Below are 22,529 nucleotides of genomic sequence, written 5' to 3'. Positions count from 1 at the left end.
CAAGTGTAAAAAGATTATTCCAGATTGTTTTAATCCTTCTTTTTTCTTAGATGAATTAATGCTACCAATATATTTCAGACCTCTGAGGTGTATTTCAGACCTTTCAGGACATTGTGATAGTCATGAAAAACTTGTTATAGTGGTTAAACAAAAAATGCCCTATTATGTTTAAGTGACCCTTCAATATATTAGACAAATTTGATATTACTTTGTTGTGGATTGAAGAACTGCTGTTCAATCATCAATGTGTTGACCACTGGAGTGGCACTTGATGATTATTTGAAGACTTCATGCCCAAGGATGTACCAAAGGACATTTGTACCATAAGATATCATCATATTATTAGAGCTTTTAAACTCTACTTCTTCTTCTTATCAATTTCTTCTTCAGTCCTCAGAGTCCGCAGCCCAACAGGGATATTGTATAAATATCCCTAACATGATGAATAAAGCCATGTAACAAGCCTAGGGTGTTGGAACTTGTTTAGCAAGCGAGTACACCTTATTGTGTTTTTTTTACTTGGTTAATTATTCCTGCTTTTTAGTGGTGAATAATTTTCTAGGTTTTTTCACTCACTGCAATACCCTAACGCCGGGGTGGCGTCTTGAAGGTTGAGCCCCTAATGCATCTTAGTGTCTAGAGTCAATGTATTTTACCATGCTAGGTCATCTCTGAAATTTCACGGAATTTGATTAGGTCTATGTAGGATTGTTTAGTAATTAAAAATTTCTCGCAAAATGAATTTTTTTAATTAATTTCTATGTAATGATGTAAATAAGTGGTCTTTGGAAATGTCTAGGGCGTGTGACTACTCAAAATTTATTCTTAAAATGACCAACATTATCCGAGGACCCACTTTGAGGGTAAGAAAACAACTTATAGTCCCTCGAAAGCCGATTTTTCTGATGTCAGTGGCAAAAATTCAAATAAATGAATAATTGGAAAATTTAGAATTTTTTTTTAAAGTCAAAATAAGTCAAATTTTGACATGGCAAATTCCAGTGAAGGTCAAAGGTGATGTGGCAACTATGTGGGCCCACCACATAAAGCACAAGTCAAAGTCAAAGTTCCAAGTGGCAAGTCGAATGGTCCAACGTTGAGTTAAAGAGGCAACGTTGAAATATTACATATGGCTAAAGTTCAAATAATTTGATTTATTTCAATATGTTGGTGCACATTAAAGTTTGTGGGGGACAAACAGTGACATGGCAGCCACATTAGAGAGACAAAGTCAACAACTAGTCAAAAGGGTCCCAAATTATCCATTTAATAGGTGTAAAAATCAGTTTAAGAGAATTTGTAAAGGTTGAGAAAGTTGAAGGGGGACAAGACTGCCACATAGGACAAACCTTGCCTCTCACTTGTCCCCCACTAAAACGCAAGGAACAATGAAGTTCATACATATCCTAGTTGGGCATCTCCTTCAACACGAATTTTGCTATGAATTGAGTGGAGGACAGACTGCTACATGCATCTGATTTTGTCCCCCCACTAACTCATGTTTGTCTCCAAAAGAAAATTAGTGTAGACTTTGATGGAATGTTAAGAGAGGTTAACTCAAGTTTTTGTGATCACTGTCTATGCCTTAAACTCCACTAAGCCTCCACGTTGCCAACTAAAAGGTCCCTGCAACAATTATCTCTCCACATGTAGCTTGACTTCACATTGGGATTGACAATTATGCGCCACTTGTTTCATGGATTGGTCATTAAGATTTGTTCCCATTTTCCTATTTAAATGAGCCATTGGCTCTCATTTGTAATCATGTAATATGAGTTATTGGGCTTGAGGACATGCTGCTGGATTGTACATGCATTTTGCAATATAATACAACAAACTTTGGGGTTACTTGTGATGGTGTTCTTCTCCTTGCATATGGCAAATTCTTGCCATGTTTTTATTGTATTTCTACATATTTCTTCATGCTATTTTTCCCTTCATGCTTGTTTCAAGCTATGTTGATATGCAACTATCTCATTTTGTCTTTTTCTATAGAAAATCTAAGCAGATCAATCTGAAGAAATCTATTCGCCGGCCAAACAAGCAAGGCCTAACCCCAAGGGCGTCGAGGAGATTTGACCTCGTGACCTCCCAATTGACAAGGTACTTAGCAACGAGAACTCGACCCATTGAGCTATTTCTTGGGGCTGATATGCAACTATCTCATATTAGCATAGAATTGTTGATTTTTAATGTACCTTGGACAAGTGGTTTCCCATGGGTTAGTCTCTATCTAGGAAAGTGTTCAAAATAATTCTTTTCCTAAGTGTGACTTTATAAAGTGAAAGTGACTTTATAAGTGGTAAAGTCAGCGTTAAATTATAAAGTGAAAAGTGACTTTAGACATAAAGTACAATGCGAGTACTTTATTTAATGGGTGAGTTAAAAAATAGAAAATGAGAATTAAATGCACATTTATTCTCATCCCTTGATCTAAATGAATTTGAGCCATTAGATATTAGGGTTGCCCAAAAGTCATTTAGGGAAACAAAAGGGGGAAAAAGAGAGACTGCATTCATTCTTCATGAGCAGATTGGAGAAAGGAGGCTGAGAGCTGGAGAAAAATTCTGAAGGAGAAATTTGTTGCAGCAAGCTGAAGGAGTGATTTTTGGGCAAAGCTGGGCATGGAAATCAAGGTTTAGAAGACAACAGAAGGTACAATACGAACAACATTAAATGCTGTGAGCTGCAAGTTGTTCGAGAGAAGTTTTTGATTTTTTTTGAAAAATGCCCGTACAGTCTGTATAGTGGTACGAAAATCTGTACAGTGAGTATAGTCATATCCGTACAATACATATTTTCAGCTTCAAGTGGGCACGAAAATCGAGGCAAAGTGGGCACGATTTTCAAGGAGTTTTGGGCTGAAGAGATAAGTTGTATTTTGCTGTTTTGTTTTGTCTGCAAATGTATTTTTCCTGAACTTGAAAGATAAATAAATTTGAAGAGCTCTCTAACAGGTTTTCCCTGGAGAAGATTGAAGGGGTTTTGCCTGGGTCTAAGTTGACCAAAAATCTGTGTATTTTTATGTGTGTTGCTGGTCTGGTTATGTCCATATTTATTTTCAGCATGTGTTGACAGTTCCATGTGTTTTAATCTGAAAATTTCATTTCTAGAATTCTATATGTTGAATGTATGTTTATGGGAAAGGGCATTTAATTGAATGGGAGTGATAAGGTGAAATTAAAACCGGGTTTGGATTGTTGAAAACCCTTTTTTAGTCATCAAATTTCAACATGGTATCAGAGCTACAGGCTGAAAATTGCAGTTTGAACAACATACAGTAGTTTGGGACAACAAACAGTGGTTTGGACAACAAACTGAATTTTTGGACAACAAACTCAGTTTGGACAACAAACTGATATTTTGGGACAACAAGGTGAAATTTCACACAGACTGAACTTTTGGGACAACAAGGTGTGCTGGAAAGTTCATTTCTCCATTTTCTTGGTTTTGTAAATTTTGGACAACAGTCATGGCCATGTTCTTAAGGATAGAGGACAAACTGGATGGGATATCCAACTATGCCGTTTGGAAGGACAAAATTCAGACAATGTTTGAGGAGGCAGCAATTTGGGACATAGTGCGGCAAGTGGTTGTACCTCCTACTGCTGCAGATGAACTTGTTGAATTCACAAAAAATAATGCAAAGGCAAAAAGGATTTTGATGGATAGTCTGAAGGATCATGTGGTTCCTCAGGTGAGAGGAAACACATATGCATATCAGATGTGGACAGCTCTAACCACTCTCTATCAGAGTACCAATGAGAGCAGGAAGATGGTACTCAAAGAACAATTGAAGAACATCAAGATGACAAAGGCTGAAAGTGTAGTTCATTATCTTGGCAGGGTCAAATAGGTACGTGATGATTTGACTGCTATTGGTGAGGTAGTTGCACCCACAGAGTTAGTCAGGATAGCTGTAGCGGGACTTCCTAAGTCTTGGGAGGTCTTTGGAGATGCTGTTACCTCTAGGGAGAATCTTCCCAATTGGGACAAATTCTGGGATGATTGTGTGCAGCATGAGATACGGAAGACTGACAGTGGTGGGGTGAAGATAGCAGATGAGGAGGATGTAGCCTTGACAGCCAGGGGGAAGAACAAAGGGAAGGCCAAGAAAGGGGCCTCATCAGATGGGGCTAAGGGAAAGGAGAAGAAGAAGAAGAAAGATACGGATATGTCCAAAGTCAAATGTTGGGCATGTCAGAAGATGGGACACTATGCTGCTACGTGTCCTGAGAGGAAGAACAAGGGGAAGAAGGTACTGCAGCTTTAGTAGAGGTGGATCTATTTGCTTCACAGTTTGACCAGGACTTTGCATTTATTACTCCTACTAGATCATTCGATGTGTGGTACATAGACAGCGGGGCTTCCCGCCATATGACAATTGCACGGAAGTTCTTTTCAGACTTGTAGAGAGGACACTTGATATTGAGATTGTACTAGGAGATGACCGCACTGTGAAAGCTGTTGGTGTGGGGACTGTGACCTTTGAGAGGGAGTCTTTGCGTCCTTTGAAGATCATGGATGTTTTGTATGTTCCAGGGGATGAAGAAGAACTTGATTTCAGTGTTTGCTATGGAGGAGAAGGGGTTTGACGTCGCTTTCTCAGGAGGGCAAGTATTGATGCATCCCAGGGAAGCTTCCATCACTTCGGGCAAAGTGATTGGAGTCCGCTCTGGGAAACTATATAGGTTTAGTTTTCAGTCGGCAGGAGCATTGGTGAGTAGCACATCTGGTAACACTCACACTAGTACCACCAGTAGTAGAGACTTGTGCGAGTTATGGCACCGAAGGATGGCACATATGCATCATGGAGCTTTGGGAGTACTGAGGGAGATCACTACTGGAGTTCCTGATTTCAGTGTTGAGCATTATGAGGTCTGTAGAGGGTGTGCTTTGGGCAAGTACACCAAGTTACCATTCCCAGCGAGCGACAATAGATCTACAGGTATACTAGACTTGATTCATACTGATGTTAGTGGCCGTATGTCTCATGTGTCTTTGGGTGGTTATGAGTATTATATTATATTCATTGATGACTACTCTAGGAGGACTTGGATATATTTCCTAAAGACCAAGGGTGAGGACTTCAGTCTCTTTAAAGAGTTCAAAGTTCTTGTGGGAAAGCAGACATGTAGGAAGATTCGGGTCTTGAGGTTAGGCAATGGTGGTGAGTACACCGATGGTGGGTTTTCTGACTTCTGTGCACAGGAGGGCATTAGGAGAGAGTTCACGGTTCCTTACAACCCCCAACATATTGGGGTGTCTGAAAGGAAGAACAAAGCTATTGTTGGGGCTGCTAGAGCGATGATTCATGATCAAGGGTTGCCTTTGTTTTTGTGGGCTAGAGGCGATGATTCATGATTAAATATTGTAGCAAAGCTTGACTTAGAGATTTCTAAAAAATTTTCTGTGTAATTTGAGAAGCAAATGACTCATAATTTATAGATAAATCCTCTAACTGGAAAATAATGGCTAGTTGGCTTGATCCCTGTCAAAATAATTTCGACCGTTGATAAATATTTGATCATTTTTTAATCTCCACCGTAAAAAATCTTAAATTTTGAGGAATTTTCGAATTTCTCATAAAAACCATTTTTTATGAGCTCAAAAATAATTATTTTGAGCTATTTTCCTCAAAAAATTGACTTTGACTTAACTAGTTGGGCCCAATGGTCCAATTTTTCTTGAAATTTCCAATATTCCTTTGGTGGGGCACTTCCAAAAATTAATTTTTTTGATACCCACGAATTTTTTCACTTGGAGAATTTAATTTCTCTAGGATTTTAATTTTGACACTAATTAATTTAATTTCTGGCTTAGGATTTTAATTTATTTTTGTTAGAAAATTTAATTAATTGACACTTGAGGGGATTAATAATTTTTCCACCCTCTAACATTTTAGCCATGGTGTCTAAGTATGAAAGACCATGCACAAAAATGTTTTTTTACATAAAATAATTACATTTCAACCCTGAAAGGGGGGGCACCCATTCATTATAGACCCTCAATTTATTACTCAATTCTACAACTTAACGTGATTTAGTAGACCAAGTGATTTGTAATAAAATAATTTAGCCAATTAACTTAAATTATTCCCAAATCACTTTTACAAAAGACTCGACTAAAACACTAGTGCTCACCTAAGATCTCAACGATAAATTCCACCCTAGCTTTGGGGTGACGCTGGAGGGAAAAACTTTGCCGATTATTTGTGTTTAGAAACACAAATGAATCAGTGAGACGAAAAACTTCCTAGGATGAAATTTACGCCAAGATAATAGGCAGGCTTACGTTGTTACATGCATACACGGTCTTACTAGCATCATTTACATTAATATTTTGCAGAATGGGTTTACAACGTTCACAAACTGACGATTGATGAAGATGAATTCATGATCATCTGAATGCTCGAACTGGATGGAATCCTTTTCAGAAAAAGTGTGCTGCTATAGGGTAGTTGACACGGAGTGGTCAATAGGGACTATTTTATCATTTTTTAGGATTTAGTTTTTTTCCTTGTTTAAAGGCTACTGTTTTTGGTTCTGCTTGGTTGCAATTTTATCATTTTTACTTATTGGGATTAAGAGGGAAAGCCTTTGATACTTTATTCCCACTACCTAGAGCTATGATCTATTCTTTTCCTTTGTATCTGAGATACATGGAAATGAAATTTGTTAAGGGTGGGTGCTATGATCGATTAGAAAACTCTTTCCAGCTTATACGAATTACAAACAATAAGTTGATAGGTTACTGTTCTTTCTCTGATAGGAATGTCAATTTAAAGCATCTTGAATGTAGCATATATACTAAGTTTTGTTATTGTATATACCTATACTGCAATGTTACTAAAACTGCTTACTTGAAGCCTGTTTTAAGTTTACTGTTTTGCATGCTTCAATTTCAGTGTTCATTTCATCTTTTTGGTTTAGTTCATGGACCAATTTAATATATTGGTTTCAAAACCATACTCTTACTTTTGCTGTTACCTGGAAGTGACTCCAGGTATGATGACTGTAATAAAGATATTCCTGTTTCTGTAAATGGCAATGTTTTCCTTGTTCAATAAAACCCATCTGATTCTAATCAACTATGCCAACCTTCATATTTATAATTTAGACAGCAGAATAGTTTTTTTTTTTACCGGAGGAAAATCCAGGCAGATCCACCCGAAGGGATCACAACTCTCTGACCCAACTAATTACAGCCTAACCTCAAGGGTGTCAAGGAGAATTGATCCCGTGACCTCCCAGTGGCGAGGTGCTTTAGCAATGGGACCTTGACCAATTTAGCTAACCCTCGGGGCTGAGACACCGGAATAGTTAGTTTTATGACTTCTGATTTGTGAATGTGGTCACGAGCCTTAGTTAGCAACTGCAAATTGAATTATTAGCAATGGTCATGTTGACATTTGTATGATATTTCTTGCGTGAAATAATTAATCTGCACTGCCATTTTTTAGACAAGTCAGTTATCCCCTATATTATGATAGGTGTTCTAAACATGTTTTCTATTTCTTGATACACAGCTTGAGTGGTATAAAGGAGAGATTCAAAGGCTTCAAAATGCTGAAGCTGAAATTCAGGCGATGTCTATTAACTATGCATCCCTTTTGAAGGAACGTGAGGTATGGTTTCTGTCTCTTGTGTCTGAGACTCTGAGTGCATCTTTTTCTAAGGTTCTTGGTTTATTAGAGAAAGCAAATCTCTGCCAGGGTGGCTTCTAATCTTCCACAATTGGTGTCAAATTAGTAAGTTAGTAATAAAGAGCTCAGGGAATTTAGTGAGTCAGTCTTTTTGTTGGCACTGTGCAATGTAGTTAATATTTATTATTATCTTGAGCTTGTAAATCCTGGGGCTCAAGTATGCTATATAAGTCCAGACTCCATGATTATCAGGCAACCCTGCTCTCATTGTGTCTACGGAGGTCTGCACTAGCCACTCATAAATATTAGATAGATCATTGGTGTCTAAATGCTTATGATTTTGCTTGTAATGATCCTAGTGACCTGGGGCACTCTCAAAATCACTGTTCTCTACATTCTCCAACAAAATCCCATGAGAGGGACGGTGAACAGTAAAACCCATTTAGTCTTCCTCTTGCATGTCCTGAAGAGAAGGCAGGCCCCACCCATATGAACATCAGTTCATTAATTCTTCTAGCTGTTAGTGGTCATGAGGTTTGATTTCTCCAGAGTTGCACTTTTTCTTTGTACTTTGCAATGCCAATTGGAAGAGGTGGGAGTTTGGATAATTGTAAAAAGTTTTGACTGCAATAATCAGAATCAAATCAGTGCTTTTGTTTCAAAACAAGGAACTTGGGTATTATGTCAACTTTGACAATTGAGTCCTGCCTTTGCAAGACTGCATGACCCTTCAAATAGCATGTGTCAACTCCCAAATCAATTATATTCTTTCTGGTAATGCAATTTAATTTCAAGTTGTTGGGATGCTTAAAACCAGCCCACTGTCTATAAAACTCAAGGGTTCTACTGTCTAATCACTTGGTTTGATTGTCAAAAGTAGAAAAGGAAAAGGAGATAGAAGGCTTATGTCTGACATCATCCCATGTCAACTAGCTAGGATATGATGTAGTCTTCTGTGCAAAGCAATGTGCCCAAGGATATTCAATGTTATCAAAACTGAACTGGGAGCAGTAAATCCACTGGTCAGACAGGTTTTTTGGAAGTTTCTAGTCGGGACTGGCCTCCCAAACTGAAATTGACTGGTTTTAGTATGAAACAGCCCTAAACTGGTCTGAACTGGTCAAAATTGGCTTTGCTTAAGACAAAACTGGTAAGAACCAGCATGCCTGACTATTTTTGTAATGGTACACCTCGTCCACCAACAAAAAAAAATTAAATTAAATTAAAAACTTAAAAAGCAAAAAACCTACAACTGCTCTAAAACCTAATTTTGATCTATTTAATGATGCTTGCCCCACTCCTATCACTAATGAATTTATCCTAGATGACTTGTTAGCTTTCGGATTACTTTGAAAGTGTTTACACCATGTTTGGAGTTGCTCCATGAGATTTGGGGTGCATCGTGTATATTCAGCCATTGGATGGTTCATGATGGATTTGCACATGGAAGATGGTTTGTGATGCTTTGATGCAATGGAGATAGATTACATAATGGTTGGTTGTTTAGCATGATTCCCTAAGGCGTTGGAGTTGTCTTGATAGCTTTCAGGACATCCTTCATGATGACCACACAGTGGGAATATTTTGCTTGAGGAATACCCTACTAAGTAGGAGTGTTGTGCATCTTGGAGGGAATTAGGCCCTAGATAACATGGGGTAGCTTGGATTCCTGTATGTAGATTTGGAATTGGCCTAGTAACGACAAGGTTGTGATAATGTTCTTGCAGGGTGAGTGGACCTTGTGGATTACATAGATTAGGAGGATTGATGGACTCCATATGGGTTTGTGGTGTAGGAGTGTGGACACCTTTTCTATCTACATCATCTTGTAGCCCTTTAGTGTATGAAATCACCATGGATTTGTGCAAGTAATTATTGAGTGTGGTCCTCTAAGCGAGAAATTTCGTCCTTTTTTTTCTGTGATAACTTCTTTAAATTCTTTTTGCACTTTGATATTGACCTTCGACTTTTCTAAATGAGTACTGTTCATATATCTTTCAAGCGTTTTGATGAAGGTACTATTGTATCTGATCATATTGTAATGGCCTTAAGTGTCATTTTCTTCTTCTTATAAGGAAATGCCATTTTTTTTGCATGTTTAAGATGAAGATACCCAATGTTTTAAACTTGGGTAAACTGAGAAATATGACTCTTCTTTATGCATGATTATAATATTGAATTGAGATATACATTCATAATCATAAATTGTCACTTGCAAATCCATAATTTGTTAGTGTCTCTTGCAAAAAAATATCTTCCTTTTCACTTATATTTGGCTTTGGAATTGATAATTGATTTGCCATATCAATATTAATGTAATTTTCTCTCATTCACGTTAATAACTACATTAATGCTTTTTTCTTGAATACTCCCCTTTAGAGTAATAATCGGCAACACATAGTTGGGAAACCATTATAAGCGAATCTTCCTTCATTTTTGAATTTTTCTTTTTTTCTTTTGAGTTGAACTTATGATTATTATTTTTTTTGGAATACCTTTATACTCACTTTAATCAAGATAGGTATTTAATACTCAATATTTGGTTTTCAGTTTTTTCTTCAAGTTAACCACTTTGAGTTTAAAATGTCTTTAAAAGAATTATATATAGCTCTTCACCTTTTAATATAAATATATTTGACTATATGATTTAATATATATTACTTTATTACTAAACCCATGGTAGAATATATATATATATATATATATAAATTTATAATTACTAAACTGTCACAACCTTCCTTCCAAGGGTCGTGACTTGTAAATGGGGTGGCAGCTGTACGGGTGATGTACAAACGGTGGTTGTGGATAAGTACGAACAATAGTTCTTAGTATGGATGAAATGATTCGGTAGATGGTAATCTTCATGATACCCTAGTTAATCTTAGTGATAACCTTTATCACCATACAATGGTTCAATAATTACATGGAAGGTTCCTTTTTACATTTGCGTCTAATATCCACGAATTACTATATCGATTTTCTGAAAAAGAGGGTCATATTGGTTGTGATGATGATGGCAATGATATGTGATAAAAACCTTTTGCGGATAGACCACCACAAACAGTAATATTAGACAACGCCAAGGCCGGATGAATGCTGGGTCAACTGATCCTTTCTTACTGCCTTCTTGCTCTATATTTTGACACAATGACTAAGCAATAATTCTCTGTAATATGGACTCGACAATATGACTAAGCAATCAAGATGTTATATGCACTTGTTTTGTTATCTAGAGCAGAGTATTATAATATATATTTTCTTTTTCCTTGCCTTTTTTGTAGTTTTTCTTTTTTGACAAAATTCAAAATTTTTATTGGCAAAAATCTTGGTGCAGTCAAATACTCGAAAATATTAGAGAAATTTCGTAAAACTTATGTGGCGAAAGGCCGCGATTAGAAATGAAGCTCAATTTTTTTTTGTTAAAGACTTCGAAATTTTTGGGTGTGGCTAAAAGCCTTATTAGACGAGGTTTGAAAATAAATATGGCCAATGGTCAGGATTAAAAAACGAGGCTCTGATACCAAATGTGATAACCAATTTGGCTCACCAAGTAAAGTATCAAAACTATTTGGAATATAAAGATATCCATTAGGATAAATAATTAATATATAAGATGTATGAGTAAAAATGATATGATGATAAAATGAGGGTCCCGTATATATACTAGGCAGGAGTGCCCTTTTGTAAGAAGTCACATGTTTTCATAGAGACATGTCTTTTCTCATGTCTCTTTATTTACTATTAATTAATTATTATTATTATTTATTATTTATATTGTTTTATTATATATTTATGTTCATAACAATTGCTTATAAGTGCATAGGCCCACATATGTGTTGTTGGCCTCTGTTACCTTTCATATGTATAGAGGAAGGAGAGAGTGATTTCTTTTCATAATCATACCCTTTTCTTTTTACTTGTCTTCTTGGAGGAAGTCGTGAGGGTTCATGGGGAAACCTTAGGAGAGGGGTTATGAAATCTAGAAAGGATGTCTTGGTTTGGAGTTTTCTCTCATGAAGAAGACATTGGAGCTATGTTTTAAAATTCGAACTCGAAGTTGGAATTGGTAACTTGGACTTGGACTTGGAATTGGAATTGTTCGAGGGTCACTTCGAGCTTAGATTTAGACGGATCTAATTTGCTCATTTATACACCATGTAAGGGTGGTATATCAAAATGGCACCAAGTGCAATACATATCAGTGCCAATACATAATCAATCATGTTGTAAATGGCCTCGATATTGGGAAATGTCTTATATTCTATGCATGGTTGTTTCCATGCATTGTTTTTGGTTCGTGAGGTGTGTGAGGCAAATTGTTTTTTGAGGGGGGTGGTCCCTTTATCATATTTTCGTAGGGTTTAGGAGTTAGGTTTTTTGATTTTTCTATAAAAAAATTTGAATTCACCAAAGTGGAGTCTAGTATCTACTTGTTTGAGTAGGTATGGATTCAGTCGAGTAGGGCTGATTTCGTTTCGAACCGAGCAAGAGGCTGACTTGATATGATTGCTAGTCAACTTGGCTAAGTTGACCATGTTTGAATTGACTTGAATTTCTTTTTAAAATATGGCATTTTGGAGATGATGATAACTTCTTCTCTCTTATATCTTCATTTGTACTTGATCTCTCTTTTGGAGTTGCTAGGGTTTCTTGTTCTTCTTGGAGCATGTTGAAGTCTAAGTTAGGGTTTCATCCCTTGGAGATTTGGAGATTAGGGTTTTGAGATGAAACCCTAGGTTGTATTTGGTGAAAAACAAGAGGAGGACAGCAGGACTTGCTCGAGAGATTGATGCTTGTTGGAGCTCCTTCATTGAGCTAAGGTTTTTATTGGTTTTCCCTAGCTAGGGTTTCTGAAAGCTAGTAGATTGTACTAGCCTTGTGATAAGGATATGGTATATACAACAACTTCATCTTATACATATCAATGAAGTTTTCAGCTCTCCAATACTTTATGTAAATTGCAAATTTGATTTTAATTGATCTATGTTCTTCATGTTTTTTAATTTTTAGTTGTATGTGACGTGCTAATTTGATATACATTAAGGGCAATTATGTTAAGTGAATTAACATTGTAATTGAAAAAAATAAGGGCTGTTCTGTTAAGGTAAATAAGATTTTTCAGTGCTTGTTTATGCACGATAATTTGCCCTAGAGGGCTGAAACTTATTGGAACACTTCAATATATTTTCTCTTGGATTCTTAGAAGTTTGGGGTTGTTAAGGATTGAAATATTGTCCACTTCTTCTATTTTGCATTAAATTTTATAACAGTCCTAAGGGGAAGATATCAAGGTCACCACATCATACATCTACCTTCCTGGGAGTATAGTTCACAAGAGCTCGTTTTGGTATGCGGCAGGCCCTTCGACTTTAACTTAGCAAAAGGTATATTTCCCTGGCCCTTATCTCAAGACAATGCTTTCAGAGTCAGTTTCAAGACATCTTGTCCAAAATATACCTCATGGATGCGATTATTAGACCCATGGTCCTCTATGGCTTTGAGATTTGGTGGCCGAGCATGGTACAAACAGATTGGGTCCAAATGGAGAGAGTCCAGACCTTGCTTCTCAGGCACATCATTTGATGCAAACGTACAATCCTGCAACCCATTATTCACGTAAAGTTTGGTGCCCACCCCTTCCGCCTCGATGTCATATTTCACTTGCTTTATTTCCTATATAGAGTGAGATCTTCAGAGATTCAACTACTAGGAGTGATTGGTACCCCTACCTTGCACTTTTTTGCTAGTGGCCCTTGCTTCGGCTCATCTCTTGTTGAGAAATATAGGGTAGCTAGATTAGGGTGATTTCTCTTACTTTGCTAACTGCTTGTGATGTTCTTTTACTTAACTTGATGTACTTGTAGCTAGCTTCTTCTTTTACTTGATTATTATTATGTTCCTATCATCAAACAACTATCAAACAATGAAGATCAATGAGACAAGAGGACACAAAATGTAGGCTGCTAGCAAGGGCCAAAACCTCTCCTCTTGAGAGGAAAACCGACAAGAATTTTGCTCTTCTTATAGAATCTTCAAATGACGAATTCCAAGATCTAGGTCCCTTGACAAAGACCCCTCTAGGAGTAAGTCAAACCTCTTCTTGATGAACTAGCTTCTCACAAAGTGAACCCAAGTCAAACTTGCTTCACAACAGCTGCAACCTCTCCTTTGACCACAATTTCAAACTTGCAATTTTTGACTGTGATTCTTAGCCTTCTTGTAGAAACCCTAGCTCACATGTGTGTTAGGAATATAGTGGAATAGGTCTCTTTTCTCCTTCGCTTGGTGAGCTTACTTTTCCTTGATGATTTGACTTGCAAACTGATCCTTTTGACACCTTATTTCGGCTCCTTTGATGATTGTAATTTTTTGCACAAGTGATGCCCTAAACCTTTCGCACGTGTGGGAGAATTCAGCCCTAAGATCCAAAACTTAGATTTATCTTCTCCTTTTGTTCTCCTCTTTTCGTTGGCTTTTATGCTTCCTTTTTCTTGGTGATCAAAATCCTTTGCTGATCAAATGCCTTGGATGCATCTTCAAATGAGGTCGAGTGCTTTTATATATAGGCTTCTTTGTGGAGGTCGAGTAGCTCTTATGAGGCTGACTTGTTTCTGCTTGTAGGCCGACTTGTCTTGGAGGGAGTCTTATGACACTTTTTGACTTACAATAATTTTCTTAACATGATACAATATGCCCAACAGGGTCTTTCATATATGATAATGACTCAATTGACTTCTTGACTCTATGGCAAACCCTAGAAGCACTCAATGGGTACTCGACCTACAAATAAATTGACCTTGAGCATGAAACCCATGCTACAAAATAATAATAGTAAAATTTCTTTTTCTCTTTACATCAAATACATAAAATCATGATTGCATTATGAAGATTGAACCTAGTTACATACTTTAACACTCCCTCTTAACTAGGGAGGTATTCATAATACATTCAAGGTACTTGGACATTCTCATAAGAAGAGTCAGATTGGTAAGCCATCTTATATCAGTGCATCTCATCATATCAACCAACATTGTCATATTGCAAGGCCTTGATTAACAACTCTATCTCTCCACTAGATTAGAGCCCAATGCCGGGAGACTAATGATTTATAGACACCTCCATCATTGTCTCTCAAGGCAGATACCCCATCCGGATGTTCACTAGGTATGTCCTTCTAGGACCATTCCCATCTTGGATTTACACATCCTCATGGAATATCCTCTTCGACTACTCTTACCTATTGGATGCCCTACGTCATCCTCAAAGAGTATCATAATCAGTCTCATATGCTTACCAAATCCTCCATTCTTTCTTCACAAAGAAGACAAGAATGATGTGTTTATCTCTCCCTCTCAACTAGCGAGGATCTACTCCTTCCTGTAAAAGGAATATACCCAAGCTCCCTTTTAACTAGGGATTTGTTACCAACAATAGCTATCTGCTCTTTGGTCGAGATCATGGTACTATCACTTGCTTGTAGGGCTCCTCCTTTTGGCATCATGTCATGAACTTCTTCTTCATCATGTAGCCTTCTTCTTCCAGAACTTTGTAGGGCATCGACCATCTTCTACATCACTTTCCCTTCAACGAAACGTAGTGTTGAACCAATAGTCATTTCATCATACAAATACCTCTTCCAAGTCACCATTCTTTCATGATCTTCCATCCAATATTAGTTGTAGATGAACTTCTACAACCCTCTTTCGGTAGCCTTGTTGCAACCCAACCAGATGCTTTCTCAAAAAATCAAAATGAATATTAAATCAAAGTTGCCTCTTTATGATGGAATTTCGTCATGACATCAACTTCTTGCAACATCAACATCTTGTACATGTATGAATCCATATATTACGAAGGTTCTCCTTTTCCAGCATCATATCAGGGTCTTCATACCTTCTCCATGGAGATGTCATAACTAATCCTTCTTGTTATCAGATGTTGATCACTCATCTTATTTTACGTGACTATAGATACATCTTTCAAAAATTCTTCCTTCATATTTCTTCACATATTGCTTCCCCAAATTCTTTCATACATGGTTCCTTCATCATAGGAACCATGGTTGCCAACCACCTCATATTCTCCACGAGGTCATATCATGTCAATATGTAGAAGAGTTCAAGGCACATTGTCTACATGCCTTCATGCATCATTCTAATTGAAGAGATTCTTCTTCTTTCATCATGCTCATTCGATAGAGCATTCTAACCATTCTATCTGTAACTATATGATGACATGACTGTATTTATCTATATACATACTTCTTCCTTCATGTGGTCATCTAGACTTCCTTCTAGCAACTTCTTTTCCTTGCTTGAAGATGAAAATCGAAGGAAGAGGTATATGCATCTAAATTGAGGATCCCACACAAGGTGGAATGTAGACTATTTGCGAGACACTTGCTTCTTCTAAGTAGAGGTGAATCTTCTAACAAAGATTCCAATGGAGGATCTTGATGATCCTCATTTTGCAAATGCTTCTTTCTAATGATGATGAAGTGAGACAAAATTTTATCTTCCTATTGTACTAGATGACTTTCTCCAACCATATAAATTGCTTACTTCGGTTGTCCTTCTATGCTTCCAATGAAGATGCCATGAGCTACTTCCTTTCTATCATGTACTATGACTGCTTCAACCATATAGACTTCTACTTCGGCTATCCTTCCATGCCTCTATGATGATGTCATCTCAATTTCTGCTATAATGCATCTTATCATACTTGTGATGCTTTCCATCATGACTACTATCTTCTATGTACTTGAAAGCAGATTAAATGTGTGAGAGACCTTCTAATAGTGGAGGTCTATCACTTCTTCCTTCTTTGTTTTCTTCTTTTCTGGTTCTTCTACTTCTTCGGTGACATGGGCTTCATTTCTTTCCTTTCTCTTCTTGTTGTCCTTCTTGAGTTTAGGACAATTCCTCTTAAAATGCCCATGTTCATTACATTCATAACATTGAATCTTAGACATATCAATTTTCTTTTGAAATTTCTTCCGAGGCTCAAACTTTCCAAATTTCTCTTTCTTTCTTGCCATAGTTGCATATGCTTGAGGTTGTTCATTTGACCCAACATCATTCTTTGCCTTTAATCTAGTTTTTTCAATCTTGCATAATGACCACAAATCGCTGAATGGAGTGGTTTCCTTTTTCCAATAGATGCATGATACAAAATTTCCCCATACATTTGGTAATGCATTGAGTAATAGGGTGGTCATCTCTGGATCATACATTGTTTCTTCAAGTTCTTGTAGTTGGTCTTTAATTTGAGATACCTTCATGAAATATGAAGCTACCACTTCTTCCCTTAAGACTTTCATCTTGTATGGTTCGGTTCTTAAAGATATGATTTATCCTACATTGCTTACAGAAAACCAATGTTGTGAAAATCGTGATCGGGATTAAATCGGCACGGGGAACAAATCGGAATTATCGAGAAAAAATCGGAAAAAATCGGGAAAAAATCGTTTGGTACAAAAATATTCCTTTTTTTTTCAATTTTTTTAATATCTAAACCATCTACAACATAAAATAAATACATTGACACATAAATATGATAAAAAAACTAATATGTAAGATGTTTAATATCATTTCTAGCGCTAAAATCACACATAACATTGAATCATGTCCTGAATAGTAAGTCCTGACTCTCGAGTCCCAACTCAGCCTCAAAATATCAACAAAAAATATGATAATGTATCTCATCATGTCATAATGTCATATACAATAAAATGAAAGTCTAATCCTATTGATTTCCTCTGCCCCTCTTGCGAGAAAATTCCACAGCTTTCCCTTTCCCTCTAGATGTAGATGCTGGTGCCTGTGCTGGTGGAGATGGCAGTGGAGTCTGATGTGCTCTAGAAGCTGAAGAACTAGAAGTAGGAGCTATAGGAGATAGACCACGTCTTCTACTGGTGGCAGGGGTAGCCCGGGCAGGTGGTGTCACCTGGAAACATTACAATCTCCCAATCCTGAAATCCTGAAAAACTGACAAGTCTGCTGGATTTTAAATGAAATCTAAAATTCTACTTTCTGCATATGAAATCCAATGAGGCTAGAACCACTCTCAAATATCCTGAGTCATTTCATAGTAATGTTAAAAATTTAAGTAAAATGATGAAAATGAAGATTAAGGAGAATGTCACTTTTACTTTAAGAATTTAACATTACCATGAATAGCATATCCATACTAGGGCCTAGACTTGATCATTAAGCTGCTCCACTCAAAAATTATTTGTTTCTTTAAAAAAAATTGCATGAAAAAACCCAAAAAAACGTTATAAAACTATGTTGTCGCTACCCCCGATGATTTTTTAAGTTTTTATCGCGATTTTTTCAATAAAAATCGGCAAAAAAAAATCCGGCGATTTTTTCGTTTAATTATCGCGATTTTATCAGCAGAGGGAAAAAATTGTGATTTTTTCATTTTATTGCGATTTTCACAACACTGCAGTAAACAACTCCACCAATTTGTCATAGATTTCTTTAGATGTCTTCAGCTTTGCTACATAAGGTTTGAGAGAATCCTGCATTGACTCTATGAGGATTATTTGAGCCCTTATTTCTCCTTTCATATACTTTTTTAGTGCTTGAGATTGCTCTTTGTGATGGATTGGTGATTGAGCCCTTAACATATTCAATAAATTCATTCGCCTTGAGAATTAAATCAATTCTCTTCTTCCATGCAACGTAGTTTGTGGTCCCAACCAATTTATTGTTCTCTTTGCAGAAAGAAGTCATTTGGTTTGTAGATTGAAACAAAAAGTATAAAGTACTTACTTGTCAAATGAAGATACCTCCTTTGATGATGGTATCTTCAACTTGATGCCTTCTTGATGATGATGACTTCCACGACTCCTTTGATGATTGAAGATGCCTCCTTGATGATTACTTGATGATCTTCTTTTGAGATGTGATTCTTTCTTCAATGTGAGGGAGATCACTTTGATGATGAAGTGTTCTTTCTTGCTTCCTTTGGTGATGATTGTAGAATGTGTAAGCTTCCCAAGAATGCTTCAAGTATGGAATCCTTCTTTGAATGGAGGTAGGGTCTTTGAGGTCTTCTTTTCTTTTCAAGAGTTATTTCCTTCGAGATGATGTGTAGACTAATCCTTGTGATTGTTATGAAACTAGCTCACAAAAAGATAGAAAAGAAAGATCAATGCCTTAGAAATTAGCCTCTTCGAGGGGGCAACCTCCTGTACATTACACAAATGAACAATTCTCGGATGATACAAATGATAAAACCTCCTTTCTATATATAGGAGTCTAAGGGGTCACAACATAATCAAAATCGACATAACAATAATAATATAAGGGCACAACAATAACAATAGTGGGCTTCTATGGGGCACAATAATAACAATATGGGGACAATAGGGGCACAACAATAACAATAAGGGCTACAATGACAATAGTAATGGGGGAATCACTAGTATTATAGGGACCTAACAGTGATGAGATGGACAATCCTCCTTGATGTTTCTTAGTTCTCCTTGTGCTTGTCCCTTATGTATCCTTCTTTAATTGGATCATCTTCAAGCTGCCTCTTCTTGTTGTTGTTGTCACCTTAGCTCTGATACCATGTTGAAAAATCTAGGGCAACTAGATTAGGGCGATTTCTCTTACTATGATAACTTCTTGTGATGTTGTTTTACCTAACTTGATGTACTTGTAGTTAGCTTCTTCTTTTAATTGATTATTATTATGTTCCTATCATCAAACAACTATCAAACAATGAAGATCAATGAGCCAAAAGGACACAAAATGTAGGCTGCTAGCCAGGGCCAAAACCTCTCCTCTTGAGAGGAATACCCACAATAATTCTTCTCTTCTTATAGAATCTTCCAATGACGAATTTGAAGATCTAGGACCCTTGACAAAGACCCCGCCAAGCCCAAGCCAAACCTCTCTTGACGAACTATCTTCTCACAAAGTCAACCTAAGTCAAACTTGCTTCACAACAATTGCAACCTCTCCTTCGACCACAATTTTAAACCTGCAATTTTTGACCGTGATTCTCGACCTTCCTACAGAAACCCTATCTCACATGTGTGGTTGGAATATGGTGGAATAGGTCTCTTTTCTCCTTCGCTTGGTGAGCTTCCTTTTCCTTGATGATTCAACTTGCAAATTGATCCTTTTGACACCTTATTTGACTCCTTTGATGACTGTAATTTTTTGCGCAAGTGATGCCCTAAACCTTTCGCACGTGTGGGAGAATTCAGCCCTTAAATAGATCTAAAACTTCGATTTATCTTCTCCTTTTTCTCTCCTCTTTTCGCTAGCTATTATGCTTCCTTTTTCTTGGTGATAGAACTCCTTTGCTTGCTTGATCAAATGCCTTGGATGCATCTTCAAATGAGGTCGAGTGCTTTTACATATAGGCTTCTCTGTGGAGGCCGAGTAGCTCTTATGAGGCTGACTTGTTTCTGCTTGTAGGTTGACTTGTTTGACTGCTAGGCCGACTTGTCTTGGAGGGAGTCTTATGACGTCTTGGAGGGAGTCTTATGACACTTTTTGACTTACAATAATTTTCTTGGCATGATAGAATATGCCCAATGGGGTCTTTCAAATATGGCAATGACTTATTTGACTTCTTGACTCTATGATAATCCGTAGAAGCACTCAATGGGTGTTTAACCTACAAATAAATTGACCTCGAGCATGAAACCCATGCTACAAAACAATAATAATAATACAATTTCTTTTTCTCTTTACATCAAATACATAAAATCATGATTACATTATGAAGACCAAACCTAGTTACATACTTCAACACCCCTTAGGCTAGACACGGGGTTGGTTCTTAGATGTTTCTTTACTACTCCAGGCACGGACCATTTCCTTAGAGTGTCTTTCCCCCTTCAAATTCTCCCTTTTTGCACCAAGCCATCTCATGCCGCCCAAACAGGTACTGAATCAATCCATCAAAGAGGATATCTACAGATTGTAAATTTAGGTCACTTGGATTGATGTCCTTCTACCTTGAGCATTTCCTAGAGTTATAGGATGGCATCATCGTTTGCCCCATACACACACACACACATTGGATGCACTCACTCAGGATCCCTTTGGGCCAGCTTCGGGTTGGTTCTCATCGACTTTGAGTGGAGACTGACCACCATATACTGAGATCTGATAGGATCTACTAGGTGTGTCACCTTTTGGAGCCAGATGCAGATCAACACCTCATTTTTAGGTGCCTCCTATACTATGAGATTAGAGGGAGCTACCATTGCCTCTATAGGGATTCATGAGGATCCATCTCTATCTTCTTTTGGTATCCTGACCAAAGATGCATATCCCTCTTCATCAGGGAGATATTTAGACACAAATCTCAGATCCTCCGTAGCCCGCCTCACTCAGGGATGATTGAGACGATTGAATCATACTTTTAGGTTGATCCAGTTGATTGAAGCAACAGGAGACGAGCTGAGTTCCAGAGTATTTTAGAGAGTAGAACAATGAGACCTCAGGTTTCCTCTTAGCCCCCCTTTGGGAGGCTAATTGATATCCTTGAGACTGTTACAGAGGTGCCGGACAACACATTAGTTCACTCACACCCAGAGCGATAGAAGGATTAGTTCTATACGGTTCCTAAGCAGGGTGCCACCCCTCGCCCCAGTGGAGTAGCTAGAGACTTATCTGGAGCTTCTTTCCTTCAACCTTGTTACCCACCAAAATGGGTAACCCCCTAGGAGAAAACTTTTCTCCTATGTTGGACAACTAGCCAGCCAACAACCTTACACTTTGGCTTGATAATAATGATATGCTAGCTCCTTCAACATCCGCACTAGTCACTACATCTCTCACCATCCGATGTTCCGCTTGGGTGAAGGTGGGTTGCCACTCAACATGTACTTTGATCATTTTGCAATCGGGTGCTTTTACTCAATGTTTTGGGCGTTTATTATGAATTAAGGGGCAATTTGGATGATTGGTTGATCTTGATTGTAATGTTGTTCTCTCACCTTACTAGGGGATTAATTTTTAGCCCTAGTCTTGTGGGACCTCCTTTAATGCCTCAGGCCTTAGGGTTATAGGAGGGGCACTACTTGGAAGACCTAGATGGAAATAGCATGATCATTCTCCCTTCATCATAGTTAACACTTTACATATCACATTATTAGCCCTTCATACCATCTCCATTCTTTCGATCCAATTTGTCATTGGTTCATTGGGATTTGGCACTCATTTATCCACATCCTTGAGTAGGGCAAGAAAAATTTCCCTGGAAGCCGACGCAACTAAAAGAATGGAAAAGCATAGTATGGTCACAATGAAAAAAAAAGAAAATTAAAATGCAAAAGATGGTCGGGACATAAGTTAACGCGTGGGCAAAAGCCTAGCATGAACTCTACCCTCCTCATTAGCCAACACTTGATTCTTGAACACTTGATGCTCCATCTCATCAAAAGGAACCCTTGCATGTCCCAACCCAAATGAGCGATAAACTACCTCATCTTAAGGGGTAAAACTAAATGATATATCATAATGAGAAAGCTTTGATCCTTCAGGTATGCACCAAAATACAAAGCATTATTATAAAGAACTAAAAGGCACACCATAGGGGGGGGGGGAATGAGGCTAAGCAGGGTAACTCATGCATCTATGATTACTCCCTCCATTACAATTATACACTTAGGATGTGGGCTCCCATTAGTTGGTCCCCTTACCATGGCACTTGGCCATGAAGCCTTTCCCCTCCATTGCCACTTACTTACATCAACACCTATTGATTGAAGGGTTAATCTTGGAAATGCCACATCCCCTTGGGGGCTGGAAGCACCTAATAGGGTTGACTACTTAACCGACCCTACATCTTTACGAGACTTGGTCTAGTTAGATATTTGAAGGTGATCTCTATTGGAAATACTGGGGGG

General features: G+C 37.6%; 1 protein-coding gene across 8 annotated transcripts in view; it reads left to right on the top strand.

The window, feature by feature from the left end:
• Positions 1-22,529, top strand: part of LOC149159758 (golgin candidate 3-like) — a 376,835-nt gene that overhangs the window by 94,033 nt on the left and 260,273 nt on the right. For 7 of the 8 annotated variants that reach the window (XM_089436560.1, XM_089436563.1, XM_089436564.1 and 4 more), the window contains one exon: positions 7,529-7,627. The exons of the other annotated variant lie outside the window; for it this stretch is intronic. In XM_089436560.1, the coding sequence (XP_089292686.1) occupies positions 7,529-7,627 (99 nt within the window). The remainder of the gene's footprint in view (positions 1-7,528; positions 7,628-22,529) is intronic. 8 annotated transcript variants of the gene reach the window in all.

This window comes from Pinus tabuliformis, chromosome 5_2 (assembly GCF_031772625.1).
Source record: "Pinus tabuliformis cultivar Carrire ecotype Pingquan chromosome 5_2, CPIR1, whole genome shotgun sequence".
In the NCBI taxonomy this organism is placed as follows: domain Eukaryota; kingdom Viridiplantae; phylum Streptophyta; class Pinopsida; order Pinales; family Pinaceae; genus Pinus; species Pinus tabuliformis.
Note: the sequence above shows the minus strand (reverse complement) of the source record. Positions and strands in the feature narration are given on the sequence as shown.